The 25038-nt window shown below is 43.4% G+C and overlaps 1 protein-coding gene across 1 annotated transcript; it reads left to right on the top strand.

Annotated features, from left to right (window-relative positions):
- The first annotated feature begins 17514 nt into the window (after positions 1 to 17514).
- LOC133912333 (transcription factor Y1-like) lies at positions 17515 to 22153 on the top strand. The gene is made up of 3 exons (XM_062355000.1): positions 17515 to 18007; positions 18281 to 18410; positions 21118 to 22153. The coding sequence occupies exons 1-3, from the start codon at positions 17875 to 17877 to the stop codon at positions 21869 to 21871; spliced, it is 1017 nt and encodes a 338-aa protein (XP_062210984.1). The 5' UTR covers positions 17515 to 17874; the 3' UTR covers positions 21872 to 22153.
- The last annotated feature ends 2885 nt before the right edge of the window (positions 22154 to 25038 follow it).

Raw genomic sequence — 25038 nt, 5'->3', positions numbered from 1 at the left:
TCAGGGCTATAGCAACACTCATATTTTACTGTTCAAAATACTATAGCAGCCTTTGCTCAGTAAAAACAGAGGATCTCAGTCAAAAAAATTACCTTCAATCACAAAGTACATCCAACCGTAGGAGCATGTACGCTTAAAAATATTTTTTACTTTACCGAGGATCTGCGACTCTGCCTTCCTCAGACATGGCCTCGCCTGATCCTGTAGCTTTCGCCGGGTCGTCATACGGCCGTACGGGCCTGGCGGTCCGCGCGTCCACGTTAGCATTCAATTCGTAGTTGGACACTTGGACAATGGCCCGATCGATAAGGCAAAATATGGAGAATTCAGAAATTGTAGCGGTATGTTAATTAACAACTAGTCCCCGCGAAAGAAAATCCGAGGTGAGATCATGCATGCATGTTTAACGAAATTAACAATATCTCTTATGCTCATGGTCGATATCAGTAGTATTGAAGGGCCAGTTTATATAGTTGTTGTGATTGCGGTAGAATACAGCTTGTTACATACTCGGTATTTTTTTTACTAAGCTTAGTATTCCCTCCATTTCTTTTTACAAGGCATACAGCTTTCTCTATTTTCTTTTAAAATATAAGGCTTGCATGCAAATTAATTTATTGATGTTTTACCTTCTTTGCCCCCATTTATCACACACTCTCACCTACATGCACTCACTAACTATTATCTCACCTACGTGCACTCACTAATTATTACTCCAATGTATCTCCAATGGCTCCAATGTATTTAAATAGGGGTAGCTTGATCATTCTCTCCTCTTTTCCTTGTTTCATACACTCTTAGTTCCCACTCCTAATATGCCTTATATTTTGAAATGGATGGAGTATCATACTCACTCTATTAGGAAATAGTAGGTGTATTTTTTGAGTTCGGTCTTTAAAGTTAAATTTTAACTAAGATTTTCTTATAAAATATATTATTTATAACTACAAAACCTATATAATGTGAAATCATTTTAAATTATGAATCCAGTTATATAATTTTTATACACTAGATATTCTTATAATTTGATTAAATGTTAGTTAAACTACACAAAATTTGACATTTAAAAAAATGCATATTATTTTTGAATGGAGAGAATACTATGGTTGTATCTTGATACTCTCTTTTTTTAGGATAAAAATACTCCTACCTAATTGGTTCATCGGAACATAGAACAAATAAGTGTTTCCGGAAAACCACCGCAATAGCAAGTGCAGATCTAACAGTTACACTCTCGGTCAATAAAAGATGACGTTTTGGATAAGATTTCACAAGTTAAGAAAGATATGTGTTTACTAATTTAACCCTATCAGCTTCTATTAGATCGTTGTACAAAAATCAATACGGCCACGAAGACTCTCTGAGAACTCTACTTCATCGACCGTAGCAGTTGAAGCTCCCCATCCTTGCCGGTGCTCTCCGACCTCTATCACCTCCTTCGCCAGCCTACCCCGACCTCTGCGGACAGACTCCGTTGGCAATCCTGGACCTCCCATAGTTCAGATCTGACAGGGGAAGAAGAGAATGATGAAAGAAGGGAGAGGGGATGCTTGTGAGGAGGACCACATGTGTGTGCCCACGACGGCGACAACAGTAGCACGGCCCGCTCACCATCTTCAATTGTGCCTCTTCCGCCGGCATCATCCCTATCTTGGTGCTCGTCGTCAAGGTCTCCGCTCACTACTACAGAACATATGTTCATTGTCGGTTTTAAATCGGTTTTCACTACCAGTTTTGGAACTAGCAGTACATAGACGACAATGATAGTCGAGTTGCTATCACTACCGACAGTTATCGACCGACAATAATTGTATTTTCCTGAAGAAAAAAAAAACTACATCCACTCCGCCGCCGCACGTCTGACAACCACCACTGCACCACCACTGTCGCAAGATCAAACATTCAAATGTTAATATGAACCGGCAGTGATATTTAAGTATCAATGTCGGTTCTTATTAATAACCGGCAATGATGTCATTTTTCTTACGAACCGATAGTGATACTATTATCATTGTCGGTTCTAACTGAATCGGCAATGATGAACTACTATATAATGCATATTCTATAGTAGTGGCTGCCTCACGTACCTCATCGATTGCCTGACGCATGACATATCCGAAAGTTAGGGAGGGTGATGATCGAACCTTTGGAATGAAGGTTGAGGGGCGCCAGCTGTGCGGCGGTGGTAGCCAGTGGTTAGCGAGGACCTGTACTGGACTAGGTAGATTAGGGGCATAAGGGGCAACATATGGCTCAGTTTCCCAAATGGCATGTTTTCACGCACTATTCCAAAACTCCCACAATATCAAGTATACTTGACCAGATGAAGTACTAATGCTACTTACTAGTATTATTCTGGTTTTATTAGGAAGATAAATATTGCATACGGAGTATATTAATAGCATTTACTCCTACTACTATAGAATATGCCATAAGTAACGCCCTATCAGTGTCGACTGTGTAAAAACCGTGACTGAAGATGTATTAGTGCTGGTTCTTAATCTCTCACGCGCGAAAAATGAGTAAGCCGATAAGAACTAACAATGAAAATGACTATTAGTACCAGTTCGTGGCTAGAACCAGCACTGAAGTATCAGTGCCAGTTCCAGCCACGAAACGGCACTGATGTGTCCTTTTTAGTGCCGGTTTGAGCCACCAACTGGTATCGATGTGTCCGGATCCGAATTTGGTCTCCAATACAATTTTGTCTCACGCCGGCTCAGTCCTTGCGTCCAGAGCCTTATCTCTTTCCTCACAAGTCACATCCACAGATCACCAGAGCTTTATCTCTTCCTCGCTGAATCGATCCCCTCCTCTCTCCCCCTCTACCCCTCTCTCTCTGTTGGTCGGTCGAGGCGGTAGGGGCTGAGCGAGCACCATGGCGGCAGTGGACTGCATCACCTCCTCTTGCCATGGGCTCAGCGCGTCGTTGACCGATGGCCCCGGCCTGGGCGCGTGGCAACGCGGTGGGGCATGCGGGGAGCAGGCGCGAAGGAGCAGTCTGGAGAAGCGGGCGGCGGAGGAGCAAGGTACCATTCACGTACTTAGTGGCTATCATCTTTGGCTCTGCCCTCTCTCTCTCTCTCCCTCTCCACCTTATATCTTCCTCTCTCTCCCTCCCTCACTCATGGATCCTTTCGTGCTTGCAGGATCCACAAAGAAGGCAATCAAATTCGCATCGTGCTACTCCTACTCCTCGAGGCTGCATCGTGCTCTTCCACCTTGGTGAGCTTGTCCACGACATGAATCTGGCTATCGATGGAGCAGGCTCTCCCTCGGCAGTGCCGCCTCCCTGTCGCCGGCGGATTTGACGGTGGTGGGGCATGTGAAGTTGTACGCCTGATGGAAGCCGCTGCGACACGCTCGCCACGGTAGGCCTCACTGATGTGGTCCTCCTTCGTCACCGCAGCAGAAGTGCATCGATCATGGCCTCGCTGATGTGGTACTGGCTGGAATAGCTGATGTGGTCCCAACCAGAATATTAGATGTTGCCGAGTACTTCTGTACTTTAGCTCATGGTTTGCATAAGATGTTTAATCTTACCTATTGTTTGCATCAAGTGCCTATTCCCTCCTCTCAGCCTAAATCAAATGCCTGTTCTTTGCATTGTTGCATTGAATTTGATTGTAAGATGTATTGTATAGACGAAATAAGTCAATTCTTGTGTTGTTGTATTGAATTTGATTGTGAGATGTGTTATATGGATGAGATATGTTCGATTTGAGTATGCGGCAGTGGGAGCACTGCGTCGACTGGAGCGGCAACTGAGCCGGTTCGTTTATTTTTTGGCTCTCGAAAACTTTTTAGTGCCGGTTGGAGCCTCCAACCCGCAATGAAAAGAATCTTTAGTGCCGATTCTAGACCCGGCAGTGATAGTCTATGACTATCAATGTCGAGTAATCAGTGCCTGTTTTAGAACCGACACTGATGAGATTTTAGAACCGGTATTGATGAGGTGTTTTGTTGTAGTGGATCGTATGATGTACCCATTTTGATCTGATATACTTGTTGTATGCACATTTGTTTACCCTACTACTTTTCTAAGTGTATGTTACCAAATACTAGTGAACAATATTATTAAATTGCTCATTTTGACCATATACTAATATGACCTTCATGGGACAACTTCCGAAGTGCTGATACTATAATGATAAAGTTCTAAAAAATGACTACACATGCTGAAGAGGATAGATAATTAAATATTATATTAATTTGAAAATATGTTAAGCACCTATACGGTGTGGTTCTAGAAACCTCCAGGACGAATAAGGCATGTATGGATTTTGTAGGTAACTTATCTTAACCTACACATAAACTATCCTCAAATAATGGAGTATCTTCTAGATATTCAGAAGATGCACAATTTGGGAGGGATACGCTCAGGATTTCGAGTAGCACACAACTAACATATTTCCAATTATATAAGGCGAGGAGAGTGTACTGATGTCTCATTGGACACCTCACATCAGAAGCAAATGAGTGCACATGTTTGTTCAGATCAGATCTTTGATCTAGCAAGCCACATTCTAGGAACACAACATGCCAAGTGGTCTTAGTAATAGATCTAGACACATTCTATTTTTATTATGTTTTATGAGATAATCAAGACGAAAGCAACACATATGATATAAACCTATTATTCTAAAGGAGGCATGAACATGTTTAAATCTTGTGTTCATATCATCGATAAGGAGGCATGAACATGTACAAATCTCGTGTTCTTATCATCGATACGCAGTAGACAATCAATTATCCCTACTTTTATGTAAGTATTTAAATTATTGGTTTACTAATCGTGGACACATGCTTTAAGGCACATTTATTTTCCCAAAAATGTACTCTGATTATAGACCATCAGGTAAAGTTGCAAGGCCTCTAGCTCCTCCCACTTCCATCGACCATTCACTCGGAGTACCCCTAGATAATAGCCACCACAATCATCCCTCGCACCCATCGTTAGCTCGCCTCTAATTGTTGCGTTGCCAATCATCTTGATGTCGACGTTACATGCATGGGTCATTCGCTCACGTATACTTGATAGTTTGCTATTTCCAAGGTGGACTTTTCACAAAACCCCTACTATTAACTCTACTTATTATCGTTCATTGGCTTATTACTTAGACTTTATTTTTTTTATAAAATATCTATTATACTGCATATGGTACAACATACATGCTGTTTAAACTGGGTGCATTCAAATTCAAAATTTTGGCCACTACTATATATGAAAAACACAAAGTTAGCTCCGACACATGAAAGTGATGTCAACAAGAAAAACACTTCAATATAAATAGTACAATTTTACTAGATTATGATAACTTATAAAAAAATTATAAGAAACATGTGTCTTAGAGACCAAGCATAGGTTTAGACCCCGCACATTATTGAGGGAACCGGAAGTTCCTTTTAGTGAGGGTTTTTTTTTTCCATTATCGTTATTATTTTTTATTTGACTAGAGGCAGTATTTCGATCCATTTTTTACTTCTTGGTTAATCTAAAGTTTGACGCAAAAGGAATCTACAGATTCCATCCCGGACCTAAAAGCTCGGAATATTTCCACACTAGCAGCTACTAGCTACCTGCCAAAGTGTCAAGTCGCGTGTCATCAACAAGCACCACCAACTACCAGCAGCATCAGGCCTTAATAACTGACGAGCCTGGTGTGATCGAAGGCTTTCCCAGTCATGCAGTGCGACATCATGCCGTCTCAGAAAGGACGGGGCGTGCTTTCCGATGAAGCCGACACGTCTAACAACGCTTTTTTCTACGTCTCTTCTACGACGAGCCGGAAGCCCGACGACGCAGCACCCTTCCGGTCCAGTCGTTGGCGCCTGGGAAAGATCAAAGATGGGGCACTCCGTGGCAACACATCGCGCCGGTGGGTGCCCGAGCTCGTCACTGGCCACCTTAACACCCAAGTTTTTTCTGCAGGCATTGTAGGAACATGTACCTCGTGACTGGGATTTTTTTTGCCAAAGTGAATGTGCTGCAGTTAGTGACTAAAATGATGGATCTTGTTCGGTCCTTTTCCGGGTGTGGCCGGAGAGATTACCCGGCAAGTCTTGCTTGTGGTGTGTCACATGAAACAGACTGCATCTCGTCGTAGTTGACGTTTCATTTCCTCCGAGATGGTGGCATGGGAACAGCGGTAGTACAAACCTGCTTGATGGCTCTCTCTTCTCGTCTTCTTCCTCAGTCCCGTTGGATCTTGCATGGCACTTGTTTTTCCCTCCGGGATTGTGACTGCTGGCTCGCAGCTTTGTCTCCCCCGTTGAATTTGCACGAACACCGCCATCCTCCTCGTTTTGTCGTGGTCGTGCAATAGCTCCATCCTATCTTATTCGCAAGAGACTGGGCAGGTTTACTGTTATACAGCTCTTGTTCATGTATAAATCGTACACTCTAATTATTTCGTTTCGACCAGGCGCTGATCATTTTTTTTGCAAGCCGGTCGCGATTCCGGCCCAATGGTAACTTTTGCCACGTGACTGACAGTCTGACACATCACCTTCCTTATTTAATCTCAGTGTGTCATATGTACACGTAGCTGGGTAAGCTGGTCGTGAGCGTGTGGTGAAAACACGAACCAAGTAGTCCCTGCCCCATCAGAATATCGGCAGGCGAGCAGCAGGGGCGGCTGGTTGGTTCCCACGTCGTACGTGTGTGAGTTTGAGCCAAAAGATAGGGAGGGCGCATCCAGAAAAACTTTTCCGCGCGGTCACGCGCAGCCAACACGCATGTAGCGTGAGTCCACATAATTTTTTCCCATTTTTTTAAACTTCTAAGCAAATTTTTCTTGTTAATTCTTTAAAAAATTGAGTAAAACTCTTCTGGTGCGAACTTTTTTTAAAAAAAAATTGTGCAGTTTTTTTTAAAAACAGAAAGACACAGGATTTTTTTTCTTCCAAAAACAAAAGAGTGGAGGCAGGTTGGCCTGGAAGCTAAATAAAAACGTCGGGCGCATCGCGTGTCATCGTCGTATCACGCCCCGGAGATCTCGGAAAAGTTTGCTCTCTCGCCGCCCTTTTTATAATGCCTTTATTGGTGCGGTGAGGCTACGTTGAGTTCACCTGATAGTTTCGCGACAAAACCTGAATAAAATAAGGTCCGGGGCTACGTGCTCGTCGTGGCGTCGTACATGCAAACCACAAGAGAACAAACAACGAGGTTTGTCTGTAAGCTGGAGTGCAGTGTAGTGCATTTCTTGTTTGACCAACTGCACCACAAGAGAACAAATAACAAGGTTTGTCTTCAATCTTCATGGATCAGATGCAAATACACCGTACTCTCGTGCCACCATAAGTCAATGCTTTCCATGGATACAGGACGTAAAATTGTAGAATTTCACCGTAACAATGCTATTGACACACATACACACATGACGTAAAAAGGTAGTATATTAGTATAGGAACTTTTCTTTCTAGTTCGTCACATATATACTTTTCTTTTGCGAATCAAGAGGCACAAAAGGTTCTCTCTCTGTTTCCTTTTTTTTTACTCCCAGAAGGTTCATCAGTGTAATAATTAAACGTTGCTGTCGATAAGTTTCTGCTATGTTGTTTATGAGACGTACTATAGCTGGTAAGCTAGCACACCTTTTAGAAGAAGGTGGACGACGCTAGTGACGCTTGGACCTTTGCCCGACTAAGAAAAAGCGAGGCAGACTAATTTATTTTGCTTAAAAAACTAGCATTAGTGTAAGATTAGGTGGTGTCAAAATTTTCTAGTGACCCTCAAGATAGTTCTCTGTTACTGTTCCTATAAAATTCCTGCGATAAGATACTCATAATAAAGCGCAATTTGTGAAGATTGTTCATACACCTACCGGAATTAACGGTTTGAAATAGAACACATAAGAGCTTTTTATAATTCTATTGAACTAGTAGCACACTCCTCTGCAGCCCCATTCTTTATTGAACTAGTAGCAAACTTTTATTTATATGGTTCGAATTTTCTGAATCTTTTTTGAAATAATATTATTTTATTTAAAAATTGCAAAAAATAATATTCAAAATAGTAAAATCGTAGAAATAGAGGCTAGTCGGCACTCCGATTACTGACTAGTCACGTATCAGCAACCAGATAACCGACATATAATTCCCCGGTAGTGCCGATATGTCATGTGTCTCGCAAATGATATTAAAAAATTTATAACTTTTTTATATGGTCTTGGATGAAGATGATCTTTGTATGAAAATTGTACCCATCATTGGTATCTACAGCTTTTTAGTTAAACATTTTTCTATTGAATCCATTTAAATATCCAAAAAATTATTATAAATTTCAGATCTAGTTTTTCAGATTTGAAAATTCTAGCCACTTTTGGACTTCTAAAAAGATTTAAATAGAAAAGTGTTCAACTAAAAAGTTGTAGATATCATTGATAGATACAATTTTTATATAAAGACTATATTCATTCGAGATCATATGAAAAGTTATAAATTTTTATTTAAATATCATCTACGGTACATAGGAATTATCGACAATTAAAGTGCCAACATGCCTCCACGCGCATGACAAATATGATATCAACACTTCGATGGCTGATAGGTAGCTAGTCGGCACTCAAGTGTTGAATGACACATATTTATGCAACTTTCCCATTTTAAATATTTTTACAATTTTTCAATAAAATAATATTATTAAAAAAATCCAAATTTTCTTATGTTTACGGAAACTAATGTCCTGTTGCAAGTTGCACGTCTTTTTTATTGCCTGTCCAACAAGATCATTATGAAACAACTTTGGACCATATATCACGTCACTTTCGTAGGCGTTGTCATGCATTCAATTAAGCCAGCAGCAATGCGAGATGCCAATTGCAGAAAACGTACAGTAGCAGATACCCTTCAGGGTCCTCCAATTATTTAGAGATGACTTTTCCGTTATAAATTTTCACCTTTTTGGTTCCTTGCGGCCATACTATAGCTCAGGCGAAATTGTATAGAATTTATCGTGCTGGTTCATTGTGTGACAATTTTTTTTTTTTGCATCTTGGGGAATGCCCTGGGGAAACTAGGGGGGGTCCACCCTAGGTTGGATTAATTTCTACCGCACATACTTTTGGATTTTTGCTAGGAATTTATAGTATTATGTCCCGTCAGTGTTAGTCGAAAATAGCCGCCAGATTTTCTGAAGCTACAAGACTTCATGATGTGGGAGAAGAAGCCTAATATTTAGAGTATTATCTATTTAAAGACAGTGGACACTCGTTATTTCACTACTTAATTATTGAATCACTACTAAAAACTAAATTTATATACCGACTCATCACTGTCGGTTCATAAACCGTGAACAAAGAATCATGCATCATGGCTTATAAACCAGTAATAATAAGGGTCATCACTACCGGCTGATGAATTGAGTCGGCAATGATACTCAGCACCCTCATCACTGTCAGCTTAATCTATTGACCGATAATGATAGTTCTACATCATTGTCGATGGATGATATGAGCTGGCAGTGATGTCCTACTCTTCTCCACCTTTCTAGCTCGAGCTAACAGATCAACCACAAGGCAGTTCAGGACTCTCTCCCTCACAAACTCTCCTATGGTAACGACCACTTTATTCCTTCATCCGCATTGATTTTCCCACCACTCATGCTCAATTTTGGTCAAGAAGAAGGTTTAGATGAGCTCTCTCTAGCTATCCAAACAAAATCCCTTCTTTCCTCTCTATTTGTTCATTTGTCTTTTCTTTATTTTTCAGGGCAAGTGAACTCTGGATTTCCCCCAACAGCAAGCAAGCTTCTTGGAGCCTCTTGAGCTTAAGTAAGTTGAAATTCCTAAGTTAAATCCTATATTTAGCATTTTAACTCAAAAAATTAGCTTAAAAACCAAAATTGATCTTATCCCTATGGAGACCTAGGAAAACCTTCAAAGTTGATCCTAATGAGCTATAGGAATAAATTTAGAAATATATAATATAGAAACTTTAGGTATGACCATATTTAATTTTGATTTTTAATAAATTAGAAAAATTAGCCATGATATTTAGATATGTAGCAAGATCCAATTGTATTTTTATATTTTATTTAATTAGAAACCTCTAATATATAAACTTTAGGTATGAGCATATTTGTTTTCATTTTACTTAATGAGTCCTAGATAAGGGTTGAATAATAAAAAAAATTAGAGATGACATCAACAAATACTCATCAGAAGCGGACGCGAAATCATATATCAGGCGGCTCCTCCAACTTAGGCTAATTGCTGGTAGGAGATGACGAGGTAACTTATTTGTTAGTGATCGCAAAATCTTCTAGATATTTTGAATTTGGATTTATAATAATGATATAATTGTAGATAGATAGAAGATGGATGTACGATGCTCGTGTGAGCGTAGAGTACAAGAACGGTGCGGAGGGTTTCCTAATAGCAGCCGCTGCGCACAAGTCAAATACACAATCTCAATACATACGTTGTTTATGCATCGATTGCGAGAACAAGAAGCAGTTCTCCACCACCCAGCAGATACATTCTCACTTAATGTTAAAGGGCTTTATACCTGACGATACCTGTTGGATCGAGCATAGTGCAGCTGAGATCTTATAGGAAGGGTAATACATTGGAAGAGAAGACGAAGACATGTGCACTGATATGCCTGTCGACGAATACATCGATATGTCGCCTGTCAGAGATACGTTGTCCAGTGATGATCTAGAGGAGATGTTGGATGACACCAACGTCGATGATCTGGAGAAGATGTTGCGCGATGGGGAGGGGAACTTCACCAATGAAAGAGAGTTTCAAAAGTTTCAGCGTATGGTAGAGAACTTTAAAACACCGTTATTTCTAGGCTGCGAGAAGGAGCACACAAAGTTATGTACCGTGCTTTCACTGCTGCAATTGAAGGCAAGCAATGTGTGGTCTGATAAAATCTTCTCAGATCTGTTACTTTTTTTTAAAGAAATTGCTTCCAAAGAAAATGTGCTACCAGAAAATATGTACCAGGTAGGTCGTGGGTTCGAGTTTCTTCGTGCGCGTGTGCAACTAAAACAAATTTTTTGCACTTGGCAACACCAGCAGTGAAAGGGGTTTCACTGCCAGACGAATATGTACACCAGCAGTGAAACTACTTTCACTTGTGGATTTATTAAGCCGACAGTGACACTACTTTCAGTATCAGTTGTCCCCTTGAGCAGGCAGTGAAGATACCCTTTCATTGTTGGTTGTCATATTGAGCCAGCAGTGGAAGCCTTTCCCTATAAATTGGCTCGACGTCTGCGCCCTCTAACACTTAGAAAAAAATTTCCCTTCCCTGTGCCCTCCGCCAAAACTCCTCGCGACACTGAGGATCCCACGCCTGAGGACCACGAGCCCGCACCAACGAGCCCGAGCCCGTTATCCCTGTCATCCTCGACGCCATCATCTTCCTCCCTGGCTTCGTCGCCGTCCTCCTCCCCGGCCCCATTCTCGTCCTCCTCGAAGTTGCCTATCTCTACGCAGTCGCACCGTCCTCAAGGCCGCCTTCCTCCACAAAGTCGTCCCCGAGCTCCAATACATCATCGAGATGAGTACTCCACTCACCGTCGTCTCACTCCACCTCCCAGACGGTGTTTTTGGTTCCAGCGAAGTGATAGGTAGTGTGAGGTTAATGGTTGATTTGGTAATTGATTTCTAGTTTCACAACAGGTTGCCCTGAAAGTAGTGGTGCATTTCATTGCTCAATCCCTATGCTTATTGTTGGTAGTCTGTACATTGCCAGTTAGCCTTGATTCCTGAACTAGGAGCTGTTGTATTTGTTGATTTGATTAATCTTGTTTTGATTGAATTCTAGAAGAGCAGAAAAACCTTTTGTACTGCTCTGATATTTTACTGCTCGGTTAGTGTTTGATTCTCAAATAATAATCCTCTCCCTTTCAGCTTTTATGTCCGACAGCATTGTCTAGGAAGAAAGCTCAATTTCAGAGATTTTTTTGTCAGTTTTACATCTAGTTATGATCTTAACTTCTAGCCTAGCTTGTGATGTGTCAAATGGACAATTAGGAAGCAAGCTATTGTAGTCCTGGTGCCAATTATTATATTTATGTGAGAGCAATTTTATTCAATCATCCATATGATGTTTAGTTCATTATCATGCTTGAAGGGAGATGGTTTTGCTTCTGTACTTATGGCACTTATGTGTATGTTCATATTCATTGTATATGAACTACTTTGTTTATTGATTTTTATATTTGGTGACCCTCGAGCATATTTTGCAGTCGCAAATGACTAAAGGAGATAACTATTTACCATATATATGACTGCAAAACTTGACTAGGATGGTTATTATACATGCATCTTGTACGTTTTTTCACTATCCTAGTCGAGTTTGTAGTCATATATATAATTATCTCTATAATCTGATATGGATCAATCAAATAATAGACTATTTACTAGATGGTGGTTACATATGATGCTAGTGACTAATTTTTATTTTTGTTTGATGCTTTTCTTATTACACCCTAATGTATAGATATTGATGCTATGCTTATTTTAGTACTGATCAATGCACTATCATGATGAGTTTGTATGAAAAGCATTGCCCAATATATCATTTTTGCATATTCTCTAAATTTAGGACAGCTATAAGATGATATGTTGTCCATCGTGGCCGACAAAGTAGAGTGTTCTCCAGTTTGGAGGAATAGCACACACAAGTTAATGGATTCAAATGATACAAGTCCAAACATTAAGCTGTTGCGGCATACAATAGTCAAGTTATCTAAACCGAGCTAAAATTGGCTAACTTCAAAAATAAGAAGAAGTGTGATTTAACGTATAAAGATGTCATAATCCTAGTTCTAGTTGTAATCATCATTATTTTGCTATGTAAGATGATGTAACTTATAAGATCAATGTGTCAATTTTCAGTATCTTTATGTCTATTTTGCTACGTAAGATGTGATTTTTTTTTGTTAAATGTGGTTCTAATGTACTCAATTACAATATTGTATATATATGCATTCTATCTATCGACTCCTTCGTTGTTATCTCACTCTTTTGATAGCCTCTCTCTCTCCCTTGTTGGCTTTATCTCTATCTCCCTCCATTCTCAGCTCTCTATATGTAGAATACTCAAGTGCTCTTTGTCATCGTATGCAGAACTTCCAGTAAGGGATGGGATCACCAACCACCGATCCGACCCAGATGCGAGAAGGAGATATAGTGCCACCGTCAAACATTGAAGAAGGTAGCCCGAGCCACTACCTCAATCTGTAACAAATAGACGCATGCGAAGGCGATGAGATAATTCATAAGTAGATGAATGCATCTGTTCTACATATTATTGTATAGGTTTCTAATAGTTTTTTCACTTATGCGCAGATGCGTGATGCTCCTGAGGTTCACGATAATGAGCAATCCCAGGAGCGGCATCGTGTCCAAGGTTCCTCGAAGATGACTACGAGACGATTTATGATCACGGAGGTCTCATTAGCAGGGGAGGCAATTGCACCTGAGTTCTAGTGTCATATAAGTCAGTCTGTGGGATTGCTATTAAGGATCACGTTCATATCAGGTACATATTGTGAACTGGCGAACGAGGTAATCTGCATGTGGTTCCTGATTCAATCAAGAACGACATCTTGTGGCCTAAGATATTAGAGAAGTTCGACTTCTCTGAAGAGATAAATATGGAAGTAGTTAAGCATAAGACGCTAATGATCAAGGGCATTTCATTTAAGAACTGGAAGGGTACACTAAACAGAACGTATGTGCAGAAAGGTACAACATCAAATTTCTGCAAGGGGCCGTAACTAGAAAATCATTAGCAAGCCTTTGCGAAGATACTAGACTGGCTCAACTCGACCAGCTTTTCAGGGGTGGCCTGTGAGAACTATCATATATATGTGTGACATAAATTACTATGTGTTAATGAATGTGACATTATTATTGATTTACATTAAATATGTCTCATTGTTTGCATGTATTGAGTGGGAGAGACAGAAAGATCGAGGAGACAAGGAGAACAGAGAGGACAGAGAGGTAGGGTAGGACCAGAGTAGAGGGGGGAGGTACAATACTACCGGCTAAAACTACCAGCCGGCTATGATACCTGAAGCATCATTGCCGACCGAATCCTTCAGTCGGCAGTGATAACCCTTTTTACTGCCGGTCCACACCGTTACCTACTACCGGCTCCAAAATCGACAGTGATGTATTATTCTGTAATAGTGAATTGTCTATCTGTCTTGCACACCTATTCTAGAAACTAATTGGATCCATAAATTACCCACAAAAAGAATTGAACCCACAAATAGTACAAATTCTATTCTATTTTCTACTTTGGAACTGAAAAATATATGTGCTATCAATAGTAAATGGAAATGTTTTCTAGATGAGTAAAAGGAAATGTTGATATAAAATTTTAATGGTTTTCATGTACGAGAAAGATATCTAGAGAAAAGGGTGTGCTATTCTTGGCATCCATTATAAGCTTGTAGTAAGTTACCGAGTATGTGAATGATTTATTATGGCTTTCCGTAATTGCTTCATCGGTCTAAACTCTAAAGAGACTAGCATCCGTTAGATATATAGAACCATACATATGTGTATGTGCACAAAACTTTTCGTCTATACGCAGGCACACAGCACGTTTCCTGAAAGCTAGCTTGACCTTGGAGTTACCAGAGCTCAAAAGGCGGAGCGAACGATCTGAGATTTTCCTTTTATGTTTGAATTGTGTGATCAGAACAAAATACTATTTTTCGTTATTGTATCCATAGACTAGCAATATTTATTTAGAAGTAAAATGTAGAGTCGTATATAAGTTATGGTTATATATGTATATGCGTTTCGCATTACAGCATTGATTTCCCTTGAGTCTCCCAATTTTTTTCACAGTAGATCATATTTGTGGGTTATATATAATTACTAAAATTATAATACATAGAGTTTCACACATGTGTTGGTTTGTCTAATAAGCATGGCAAATAAATAGAGACGTCTAAAATGTCATTCTGAGACATTTTTGCACAAAAGAACAAATTAATCGCAGAATACGCACTATGTATCACTTTCTTTGATCAAGTATTCCAGTGTGTTGAGTGTTGTCTCCTAGGTGGCACTTTTTATTATGTCATAATTGAAGTGTTTTAACTTTTGACCGGTAACATCAGATCCGTCTAGTAGATTTTTTAACTAATACCTATAATGTAAAATTGGCAAAATTGTTAAAACTAGTTGTGGAATCATATTATAGAAAGTTTTGTCGATGGGCTCGAGGCGTGTCGCCTGTCGTCCTGTCGTGTTAGACCGTGTCAGATCTGCTCTGATCGGACAGGCATACGGGGATATTCAGCGGCTGGCCGGTGGGTCTCCCTGCACCTGCTAAAGTTGGGGTGTAATAACCGACAGAATCGATCGAAGGGCGTATTTTCAACCCTTGTAACATCAAACTGTAGACCCATAATAGTTACTTTTCATTTATAGCTTACGAAAACTTATGCTCCCGATCTGGGCACGCCAAGCCTCCTCCTATAGGATAAAAGGGCGTGCACTTCGTAGAAGGTCGGGCTAAGTAGAGGCTCAGAAAATTAAACAAGCTCAGAGAGATCGGTACTTGAAGACCGAAACTCGAGACTTGATAGATAGACAAAAAATCTTGTAACACAGAAATTCAGAGAAAGGCATTCTAAAAGCATTAATAGCACATCAAACACATATGAGTAGGGTATTACGTTCCGTACGACCCGAACCTGTATAAATCTCTTGTGCATTTACTCCCACTAGCCGACGATCATCCGTCCCGCTTAGATCTCATACATTCGTATTAACCTCACGTACGAGGTAGATCCAAAATCAACCCCCGACCGAATCTCAAAGGGGGTCCCTCAGGATTCCCGCTTACGGTGTTCATCCACCGACAATGGTGTACCATTTATTCCTTTTCAAAAAAGAGCTGCACTAATTACGTGCAATACTTAACCTCCTGTTTTTGTAATATATACTTTCTTCGCATTTCAATTGTGACCAGCCATTTAATAGGACGCATCTAAGCTTTCTTTTTTCACTTTTAGTTTTTTAGGATAACTTAGCTATCTACCGCAGGTAACGCACCACATATCATCAACACCTGACCCTCATTCCCTCACCGAGCACTCATGTGAAAAATTTGTGTAAATATAATTATTAGTTTTGACCTCTCTTTTGCATGGTAATCCTTGCGATGTACATGTAAGTGCAAGTATACGGCACACGTTCATACTCACTTTATTGTAGTAAGAAAAAATAGAGTAGTTTACAACGCCAGTAGCACACAATTGCTGGCCACAAACCACTCTAAAAACTTAACTATATGGAAATAAACATAACACGACATGACCCACTCAAGAACGACAACATGACGGGCTGTTGCCAGCCAAAACCCATTCAGCTCCGTCCGCCTTGATCTGCTGAAACAACCCGGGCGATCTGCTATTCTTCTCTTCCTAGCTTCCAAACAGCTAGGATGACCATGGAGTCAAATCCGTTCCTCATCTCCATTGATCGTAAGTCGATCACAACCTATACTCCAATAATTTCAATTGGTTGGCACACCTTCATTGTAAACGTACAGTCTTTTTCATATAGAAATTAGATCGATTCAGCCTGCACACGTGTATATGCGCACACGCACTGACACGCGCACAGGCGTATATTCTACTTGCTACGTACCCGATCGATCGCGTCAGTGATGTGCGCAAGTAGAAGTAGCTACTCCAATCACCATAGGTATAAGCTAGCTAGCGTGCCCACCATGGACAAGTGTTCATTACCACATCACCCGCGCGCCCTCCTGAGCTCAAATTCATTCAGGTCCAGCAAATACTAGAGCTTGGAGTACATGTCCCGGAGCCGCACGTGTACCGTGACGCGTCGCACACGGTACAGCTAGCCGCTCGCCCACGGTTGACGAATACGCCTGTTGGTTCAAACGTAATGGATCCATCGATCTACTGCACGCTCTCATCTCTCTCGAGTACTCCGCGCGCCTCACTGTACTGCCATTATGTCCGAACGACATCACTTGTAGTTGGGTAGAAGCGTCTGACCGATCGATGACTGGTAGCTGGGCGCGCGCGGCCTGCCCGTTTCGAGCTACAACAATAGCTCAGCTAAATGGAGAGCTCCACCGGATCGGAGGTCGGAGCACGAACACGGCAAAAGCGTAGAGGGTGGTGGTGGTGGCGGCCTCGAAGCTGTCCTACGCAACCACAAGTGGCAGATCACATCAGCATCACTGATCATCTGTAGTAATGGGATGATCAACCCCGCTAGCTAACCAGCAGCCAGAGTGCCCTGCCGGCCGGGCCCCGGTCTGCAGTGAATGTAATTGAGATCGGACGGAGCGAGTACGCTACTGCTAGTACTACGTAGAACTGGCAAAATATAATTATGAATGAGCGGCCACCGACAACGTGGTCGCTCGCGAGGCCGCGGAATGGGACGCTGGTAAGCCCTTGCGCCACGGCGCCCACTTGCCCGCGCCACCAACCACACGGCCGCGTGCCCGCGACTGCACCTAGTCACTCCCACTTACCACGTCCCACGTAACGTACCCAGCCGGCGGGTCAGTGTGGTGTACCGCGCACACTACCCCAAGCTAAGCTAGTCCCCGCCCCATCCCGCGCGCCGCTGCTATATTATAGGGCGCCGCGCCCCGCTGTGCGCGGCCTAGCTAGCCAGCACAACGAGATCGCTCGGCGCGAGTGACCCGCCGCCGCGCACGGACCAACTCCCTTGGACGCACGCGAGCGCGCTTGGCTAGCTGCAGGTAGTGTGAGCACTGAGTGGGCAGCGCGTGCGCCGGCTCGAGCCACGCGCGGTGTTGTTAGCAGTGGGAAACGGGGGCTGGGAGCTAGACACCGGCCGGCCGGCGAGAACGAGAGCGAGACCGATTGACCGCGCGATGGGGAGGGCGCCGTGCTGCGAGAAGGTGGGGCTGAAGCGGGGGAGGTGGACTGCGGAGGAGGACGAGATACTCGCCAAGTACATTGCCGAGCACGGCGAGGGGTCCTGGAAGTCGCTGCCCAAGAATGCAGGTAAACATACCAAGCCACCTTCGGCGACCTACACACACCTCCTACTCTTTGTACACACATGCATGTATGTACTCGATCCACACGATTGGCGAGTGCAAAAAGAGTGTATGCATGCCTGCTTATGCATCAGCAGGCAGCAGCTCTGCAACTCTGAATCAATCGTCCTTTGCAGCTATAATTAATCAACTAGCTGAAACATATTAGTGTGAGTAACTACTAGATGGGTACTAGCAAGATTTCTTCTAAATTCTTCCGTTCATATGTATGTGGCAGGGCTTCTGAGGTGCGGCAAGAGCTGCAGGCTCCGGTGGATCAACTACCTCAGGGCCGACGTGAAGAGGGGCAACATCTCCAAGGAGGAAGAGAACATCATCATCAAGCTCCATGCCACCCTTGGGAACAGGTAAACCCCTAATCAATACCACTAAGAATGCTGAAAACTGAGTGTCCGACTATAAAATTCTCTCCTGATCCGTCATAGGAATCACTGCCACGTTTGTCCGTCCGGAAAAGCTTAGACTATCCCAGGAATCTTTCCTCGGTTACATTCTCCGTTCCAATTCTCTTTATTTTCATCTATCTTTAATAGCTTCACTTAAAAAAAACGTAAAAGGAAAGAAAAAAGAATACTATCATGTAGAAAATGACCTTAGAAATACTTTCGTAATGAGAACCGTAAAGAAAAATCGTTAAAACGCTAAAGAGAATGAAAATCTCATCGTGAAGATATTCTGGTATGAACAGAAATCATTAAAAATAATATTAGATATAAATAGTCCCTGACAAAACAGTCGCAACACAGACAATAAAGAGCCCCAACGAAATCTCTCGATCGTTAGCAACTAGGAGAGCGTACGTTGTCGGTACGTGCTTTAAAACTTCTGGCCGCTTCGATCGGTTGAGAGTTGAGACACTATGCAGTCGCACACACAGTAGACACTACTACTGTAATAGGAATACAGTAGACACAACCATCCCTTCGGTTAATTGACTTCCAGTCCGGCCGTCCTCATGTGTTTCACAGTACTGTTCATTTATCTACAGGTCGACGCACGCTCTGCAGAGAGCACAGTGCATTGAGAGTCGCTGGTTAGTTCGGTCCTTGTTACTACCGATAGCTGCACTGCCCACAGGTGTGGCAGAAGGGTGTGGTGCCTGTGCAGTTTACCACGAGATGCATGTAACTCTCGAGGCCACGCGCGCCGTGCATGCATGGCTTGCCCAGCTAGCTCGCTCATTCGTTAAGTAGCTAGTAAGGGTCAAAAACCTGATCACCCCCCTTCCCGCAAAAAAGAAAAAACTGATCCCCTTGATTCTTCCATGTATCTATCTTAGGGAAAGCAGCGACACGAGGCAATGCTCGGTCTAGACACTTTCTCGTGTTCAAAGACAAAAGGAGATCATGATTAGAAAGCAAAGTACTGTGATACGGAGTATCATGCATGCATGTAGCTAGATTTTTCTCTTGCGTCTTGGCCCCAACACCGACCGAGCTTCGGTGTCCTCACGTTATTGGTACCTTACGGTTAAACAAACCCGCCCGTGCCAAGTCTCAACTGTATGTACACGACTTCTGGCTGCATAAACAATAAAAGGAATAAATTATAACAGAAACCAAGGACAAGATCTAGTCTTCGAAGACCAAAAAATTATGGCACAGTAGAAAGTACAGCCTCTTGAAACCGGCTAGCTATCATGTCGGCGAGAACAGAAGAATTAAACACTCGTACGAATAGTATGATTGCTAGGAAGTGCAGTGGAGTACATCTTTATACAGTTAATCACCTCGGCTATCCATTTAACTACAGCATCTATACGTACGAACCTACGTCATAGCACTACAGTAGCAAGTACACAGATCGTCCTCAATCTCAACAGTGTAACACATGCTCTCCTGCACAGGCTACTACGTACGGACTGGTGCATATGAAGACGTGCGTAGCACACTTAAATATGTCTGTCGAGCCAGCATATACCTTGGCGAAGACTGGCACGAGGCCTAGGCGTTGGCCATCACGAGTGATTGTCTGTGACTGAAAGAGCCATAAAACGACACTTGGGCCAGCACTCTTTAACTGCTGACAGTGGACTTGTAGGCTACCCGGCCGCCTGTCGGGTCGACGATCGATCGTTCACGTTCTTCTTGAGGACGCACGGGGGCTTTCTCCATGGCGCCCTTTCTCTCGCAGATCGTCCTCGGGGCAGAGTGCTAAGCGCACTTTAGCTGCCAGCCAGGAAAATGCAACTCCGCTATGGGCTGCGCACACATCAGTTATCTACGCTGTCAGTGTGTTTTGAGATTCGAAAATAGTACGATAAAAAATCATTTCATCGGAACAAATATATAAAAAATCAAAAAAATTACATATCATAAAAAATAATAAAAATATGTAGAAAATACATAAATACCGGAACATTAAAAACTAGAAAGTACGAACATCCTACCAGAACAAACACCAAAAAAACCGAAACATAAAAAATATGTTTAATAAAATCGTAAAAATACCATATCTCATCAGAATATGACTACACCGATATGTACATTTATAAATTTATCTTTTTTATTATTTTCTTCAATTTGTTTTTAAATTAGTAGGTGAAATATAGGAACGGTATAGATAACCGGTACGTGTCCCCATCCTATTCCGGAAATTTCCCAATGCTGCCTGCCATGTCGTACACTAATGCACTTACCGGTCTCTGTCCGTGGACACGCGGGCCTAAAATTTCTTAATGATTTCCCGCCTTCACGTTGACAATATATGCAGACGTTGAGAGGAAAGAAGACACCGACAGGCCCCGGCCGCCGGACTCCATCGATCAGCGGCCTCCTTTGACAGTATACGGAGCTTTCCGTCGTCGCTTTCTGCGCTCTCGTCACGATCTGCAAATAATATGCATTAGCCCCATACACACACATGAATATTAGTTGTACCAAACTGTCAACGTGGTAGTACTACTGTACCAGTTGAACTGTTTGTCTGGAGAAATAAGCAGAGCTAGCCAGTAAAATGTCACCTTCGATTTCCGTGCATTTAGATGCAAGTTTATTTTCCGTTTTGCTGTAGCATGCAAATATCTCGGGCCTTGCTGATTTGCTCAACTGCCAGGTGGTCCCTGATCGCCAGCCACCTCACCGGTCGAACAGACAATGAGATCAAGAACTACTGGAACTCGCACCTCAGCCGGCAAATCCACACGTACCGGCGGACCTACACCGCCGGCAACGACACCACCATCACCATCGACATCAGCAAGCTGCAGAGCGCCGAGAAGCGCCGCGGTGGCCGGACCCCCGGCCGGTCGCCCAAGAGAACCAGCAGAAGCGACGACAAGAAGACCAACAAGCAACCGGACCCTGAACCAGAACCTGCCAGGGCAAAGGACGCTTCCAGCCCGGCCGCCGCGACGTCGGCAGCTTCGAGCCCGCCGCACAGCGACGGGGCGCGGAGCGGCGTGGTCGACCCGGACCAGAACCAGCCCAACAGTAGCAGCGGTGGCGGCGGCAACACCCCAGACGGGCCCTGCAGCGAGGACGCAACCGGGCCGGTGGTGCTGGACCAGATAGAACTTGGGCGCTGGGAGGCCGAGAGCGAGATGGAGGCCCTTCTGTCAGGTGGCCTCGGCGGCGGCGACATTGTCGTTGACAGTATGCTCACGGGGCTGGACGCCGCGGGCCAGGCCCATGTGGATGATTTCTTCGACATGGATTGGGACGGCTTTGCGGCCCATCTCTGGGGCTATCCAGCCCAGAACGACCAAAGCGGTGGGCTGATCACGGCCGGTGAGTCGCAGGCTGCTGCGGGCTGCAACCCGGACGAACTCGAGTCGTTCGCGACCTGGCTACTGTCAGATTCGTTCTGACTCGTGAAAGATGGATCGAGCTGATCAGGTCAACCAACTAAGGTGTTCATGTGATCAAGGCAGCTAGGTGTTCGTTTGTGCACAATTTTGTAGAGGGTTCGCCTGTAAGTAGGTGCTGTTTCGTGCATGGAATGGACTAGTTTCACTTCACATATAGAGTAGAGTTGCATGGCCCTAGTGAAGACCGCTAAGCCCGGCAGTTGTTGCCTTGTTGGTAAGCTGTAGGACCTTGGCTTGTGTTCTGGCTCTGTGAACCGGGAGAAAAAAATGTTCGTTCTGGTAGCCTGCTCACCGGTAGCTGTACGTGAAGAATCTGTTACAGAATGAGCATCTTTGAACTGTTTGCAATTTGCATCAGCTGTGGAACGAACCGCACTACTCGTCTCTCCTTGGGATCAGTAAGAAGAGGTAGTCGACAACAAGCAATGGCGACAGAGAAAGAGCATTCGTGCTCGACACGGGCATCAGTGGCGGAGCTCCAACAAAAATTAAGGGGCGGCCAGTTCAAAAGATTCATCAACAAACTTATGTAAAAAACTAATTTATTACTTGATAAATACATGTTTACTGTGCATTACTAAGTATTTTTTTAAAGATAAGGAGGGGCCAAGGCCCCCCTTGGTCTCCATTAAGCTCCGCCAGTGACGGGCATTAAGGTACAGCGTGTAAGCCGCATTGAACAGCCTGTGTCTGGCTTCGTCACAAGGTTTCGTGTCCATTTAAAAAAGATTGTAGCAGGTTGGTACAGTGTACTACCAGATAAGTTCAGCGGATTCGCACCCGCATCATCAAATCGTTCCCTCGTGATCACTGATCAGCAGTAAATTCTAGTGTTGTCAGATCGGATGATGTGAAGAACATTACAGGCGATGAAAATTCGCCAGTATTTTCGCTACACAAAGAACACCATTTCAGATTAACTGGTAGCACACCTCTTCAGTAATAGCAGCGCTTGCCATGCAATGTCAGCAGCAACAGCAGTGGTTGTTTTGCATACAGAAGTAGAGGAGCGCCTGATATCAACGAGCTTGAGAGAACACGGCGAGCCTGCGGCCACGTCGTTCCGGATATCGTCACACTGCATTTCGCTAACGCGTTCGTGGCCGTGCCTGGCCAAGTACTTGTTGTCAAGCCACAGGGCCTGATTAAGCACAGTATTTAGCGACTAGGCAGCACCGCAGCAGCACCGAAACACGACAAGCGAAGCTGTCCAGAGGGGCAAAACGGATCCGGATCTCTATCATCCACGTCACAGTAACTTCATCACTGACATATAGATTCGGCTTCCACGTCACAGATAACCCGCGACATAAGAGGATCCTGGTCCATCTGAAACTAGGACGCATAGTCGGATTGCTCCGGGCCTCTGGCCGAGCACGTTAGTCCGTCCCGCCAGGTCTCGCTCGGCACTGCAGAGCGCCAGTGCCGATCCGAATCAAGAGCAAGTATTTCGGCGTTCGGTAACCGGTCAGAGTCAGCGACTAACCGGCTGTGTAGCATCGGCCGGTAACAGTTACCCCTTGCCCTGCACGGCAGGGGGCAGATCGATCAGTGGATCAGACCACTCGCGCGTGTCATGTGTGTGTGTGGCTAGCTCTATTTACGACGTCTAAATCGACCGTCTTCATCAGTGTGTAGTTCACATCTGATTCCTAGCTATGACTTGGTTGATAAACGTACTGGTGGAAATCTGTCACTGTTATTAATTAGTTGATTAGTTCTGCAGATCAACAACATATATAGCCATATCGGTCGATTGATCCTTGTGGCTGAGCTGACTCGATCAAAAGTTAAGTGCACAGAGGGAGACGATGAATTCGCTCCTGCTGAAGTTTGTTGCCTGCTCCAGCTTTTTCTCGATATTATGTTTTTGTTTGGCATGACTGAAATTTATAGATTTTTTTTTAGAAAAAACTGTTTATTTGAAAAGCTGTTTATAGCTTTTGACAAAAACAATTAGCTTATAAACTTAATTTTTAAACTCTTAGCACACTAGAAAAGCTAGTCTCAACTATCTTATCAGTCTTTGGTTCATTTTATCAGAAATTTGGTTATTAGAAAAGTTATAAACTAGCAATAAGTTTGACGTTTATTTTAGCTTATTAGCTTTTCTATAAAAAAAAAACTGTTGATAAACAGAAACAAACATGATCCTGTGTCTCCCCACTTTCCAATTATTTGGAGATCGATCCATCTAGCCAAGATGTACGCAAGGACTACTGTTGCATCCGATTGCCAAATAATTGTGCGTGCGTACGAGAGCCGGGACCAATCGCTGCCAGTGCCACCACGCGTTTGTCAGCTTGCGATGAATGACCACATGCCTTCACATGAGCCCTAATCCATGACGTTTCACCTCGAACAAGAACTTGGGTGCGTGCGTGCATGCATGTATGGTTGATGCACCAGCGGCCCGTGTTGGGTCCCTAATGCGTGTTTGTTCGTGTTAAGCGAGAATTATTTGGGCCAGCTGATGGACGAGTTGGATCGCTCACCGGCCGCGACTGTGGAGCGTCATGATGAAAGTTCGTCGCTTGGCATTGATCGCAAACGTGAATAGCGGCGTCCTCATCAAGATGCTGTTGCATGGAACCAGCGTTTCGGCTTAGCTTGGTGTTGTTGCTCTGTGCTGCGTTGTATCACTGACAAAAATCAAAACTACTGTTAGCTAGATGCTGCTATGCAACCTGTCGGATGAAAAATAGTTCTCCATATGTTTGCCATGATGTCAAGGGAGCACACAGCTACAAGAGCGGATTAAGGGGTCTAATGGCTTAAGTCCTCTACCTTGAAACACTTGAGAGCCTTAGAGCCTTTTTTATAATTTTTGGTATAAAAAAGAATGAAGAAGAAAAGAGAAGGAGAACGAGAAGGATAAGGAAAAAGTCAGAGACACTCAAATTCTGACCTCCATATGTTCCGTCAATGCTCGCTAAAAATTCTAACACGTTCAATTTCTTTTTTCTGTTGCGGGACATGCCCCGCCAACCATCGCCCTCCAGCAACACCTCCATCGTCGCCTCGCCGTTGGCTGCTAGAATAAAGTGGTGAGATCAGAAGCCTGAATGAACCTGGAGCTAAACATCTTCGCACCGATGAGTGTTAGCGATGCCACTCGTGGCATTTCCAAGTGACATGTTGAGAGATAGCTTGCACGTAAGGACTCA

The sequence above is a fragment of the Phragmites australis genome, chromosome 3 (assembly GCF_958298935.1).
Source record: "Phragmites australis chromosome 3, lpPhrAust1.1, whole genome shotgun sequence".
In the NCBI taxonomy this organism is placed as follows: domain Eukaryota; kingdom Viridiplantae; phylum Streptophyta; class Magnoliopsida; order Poales; family Poaceae; genus Phragmites; species Phragmites australis.
This window is presented reverse-complemented; position numbering and strand designations above follow the sequence as displayed.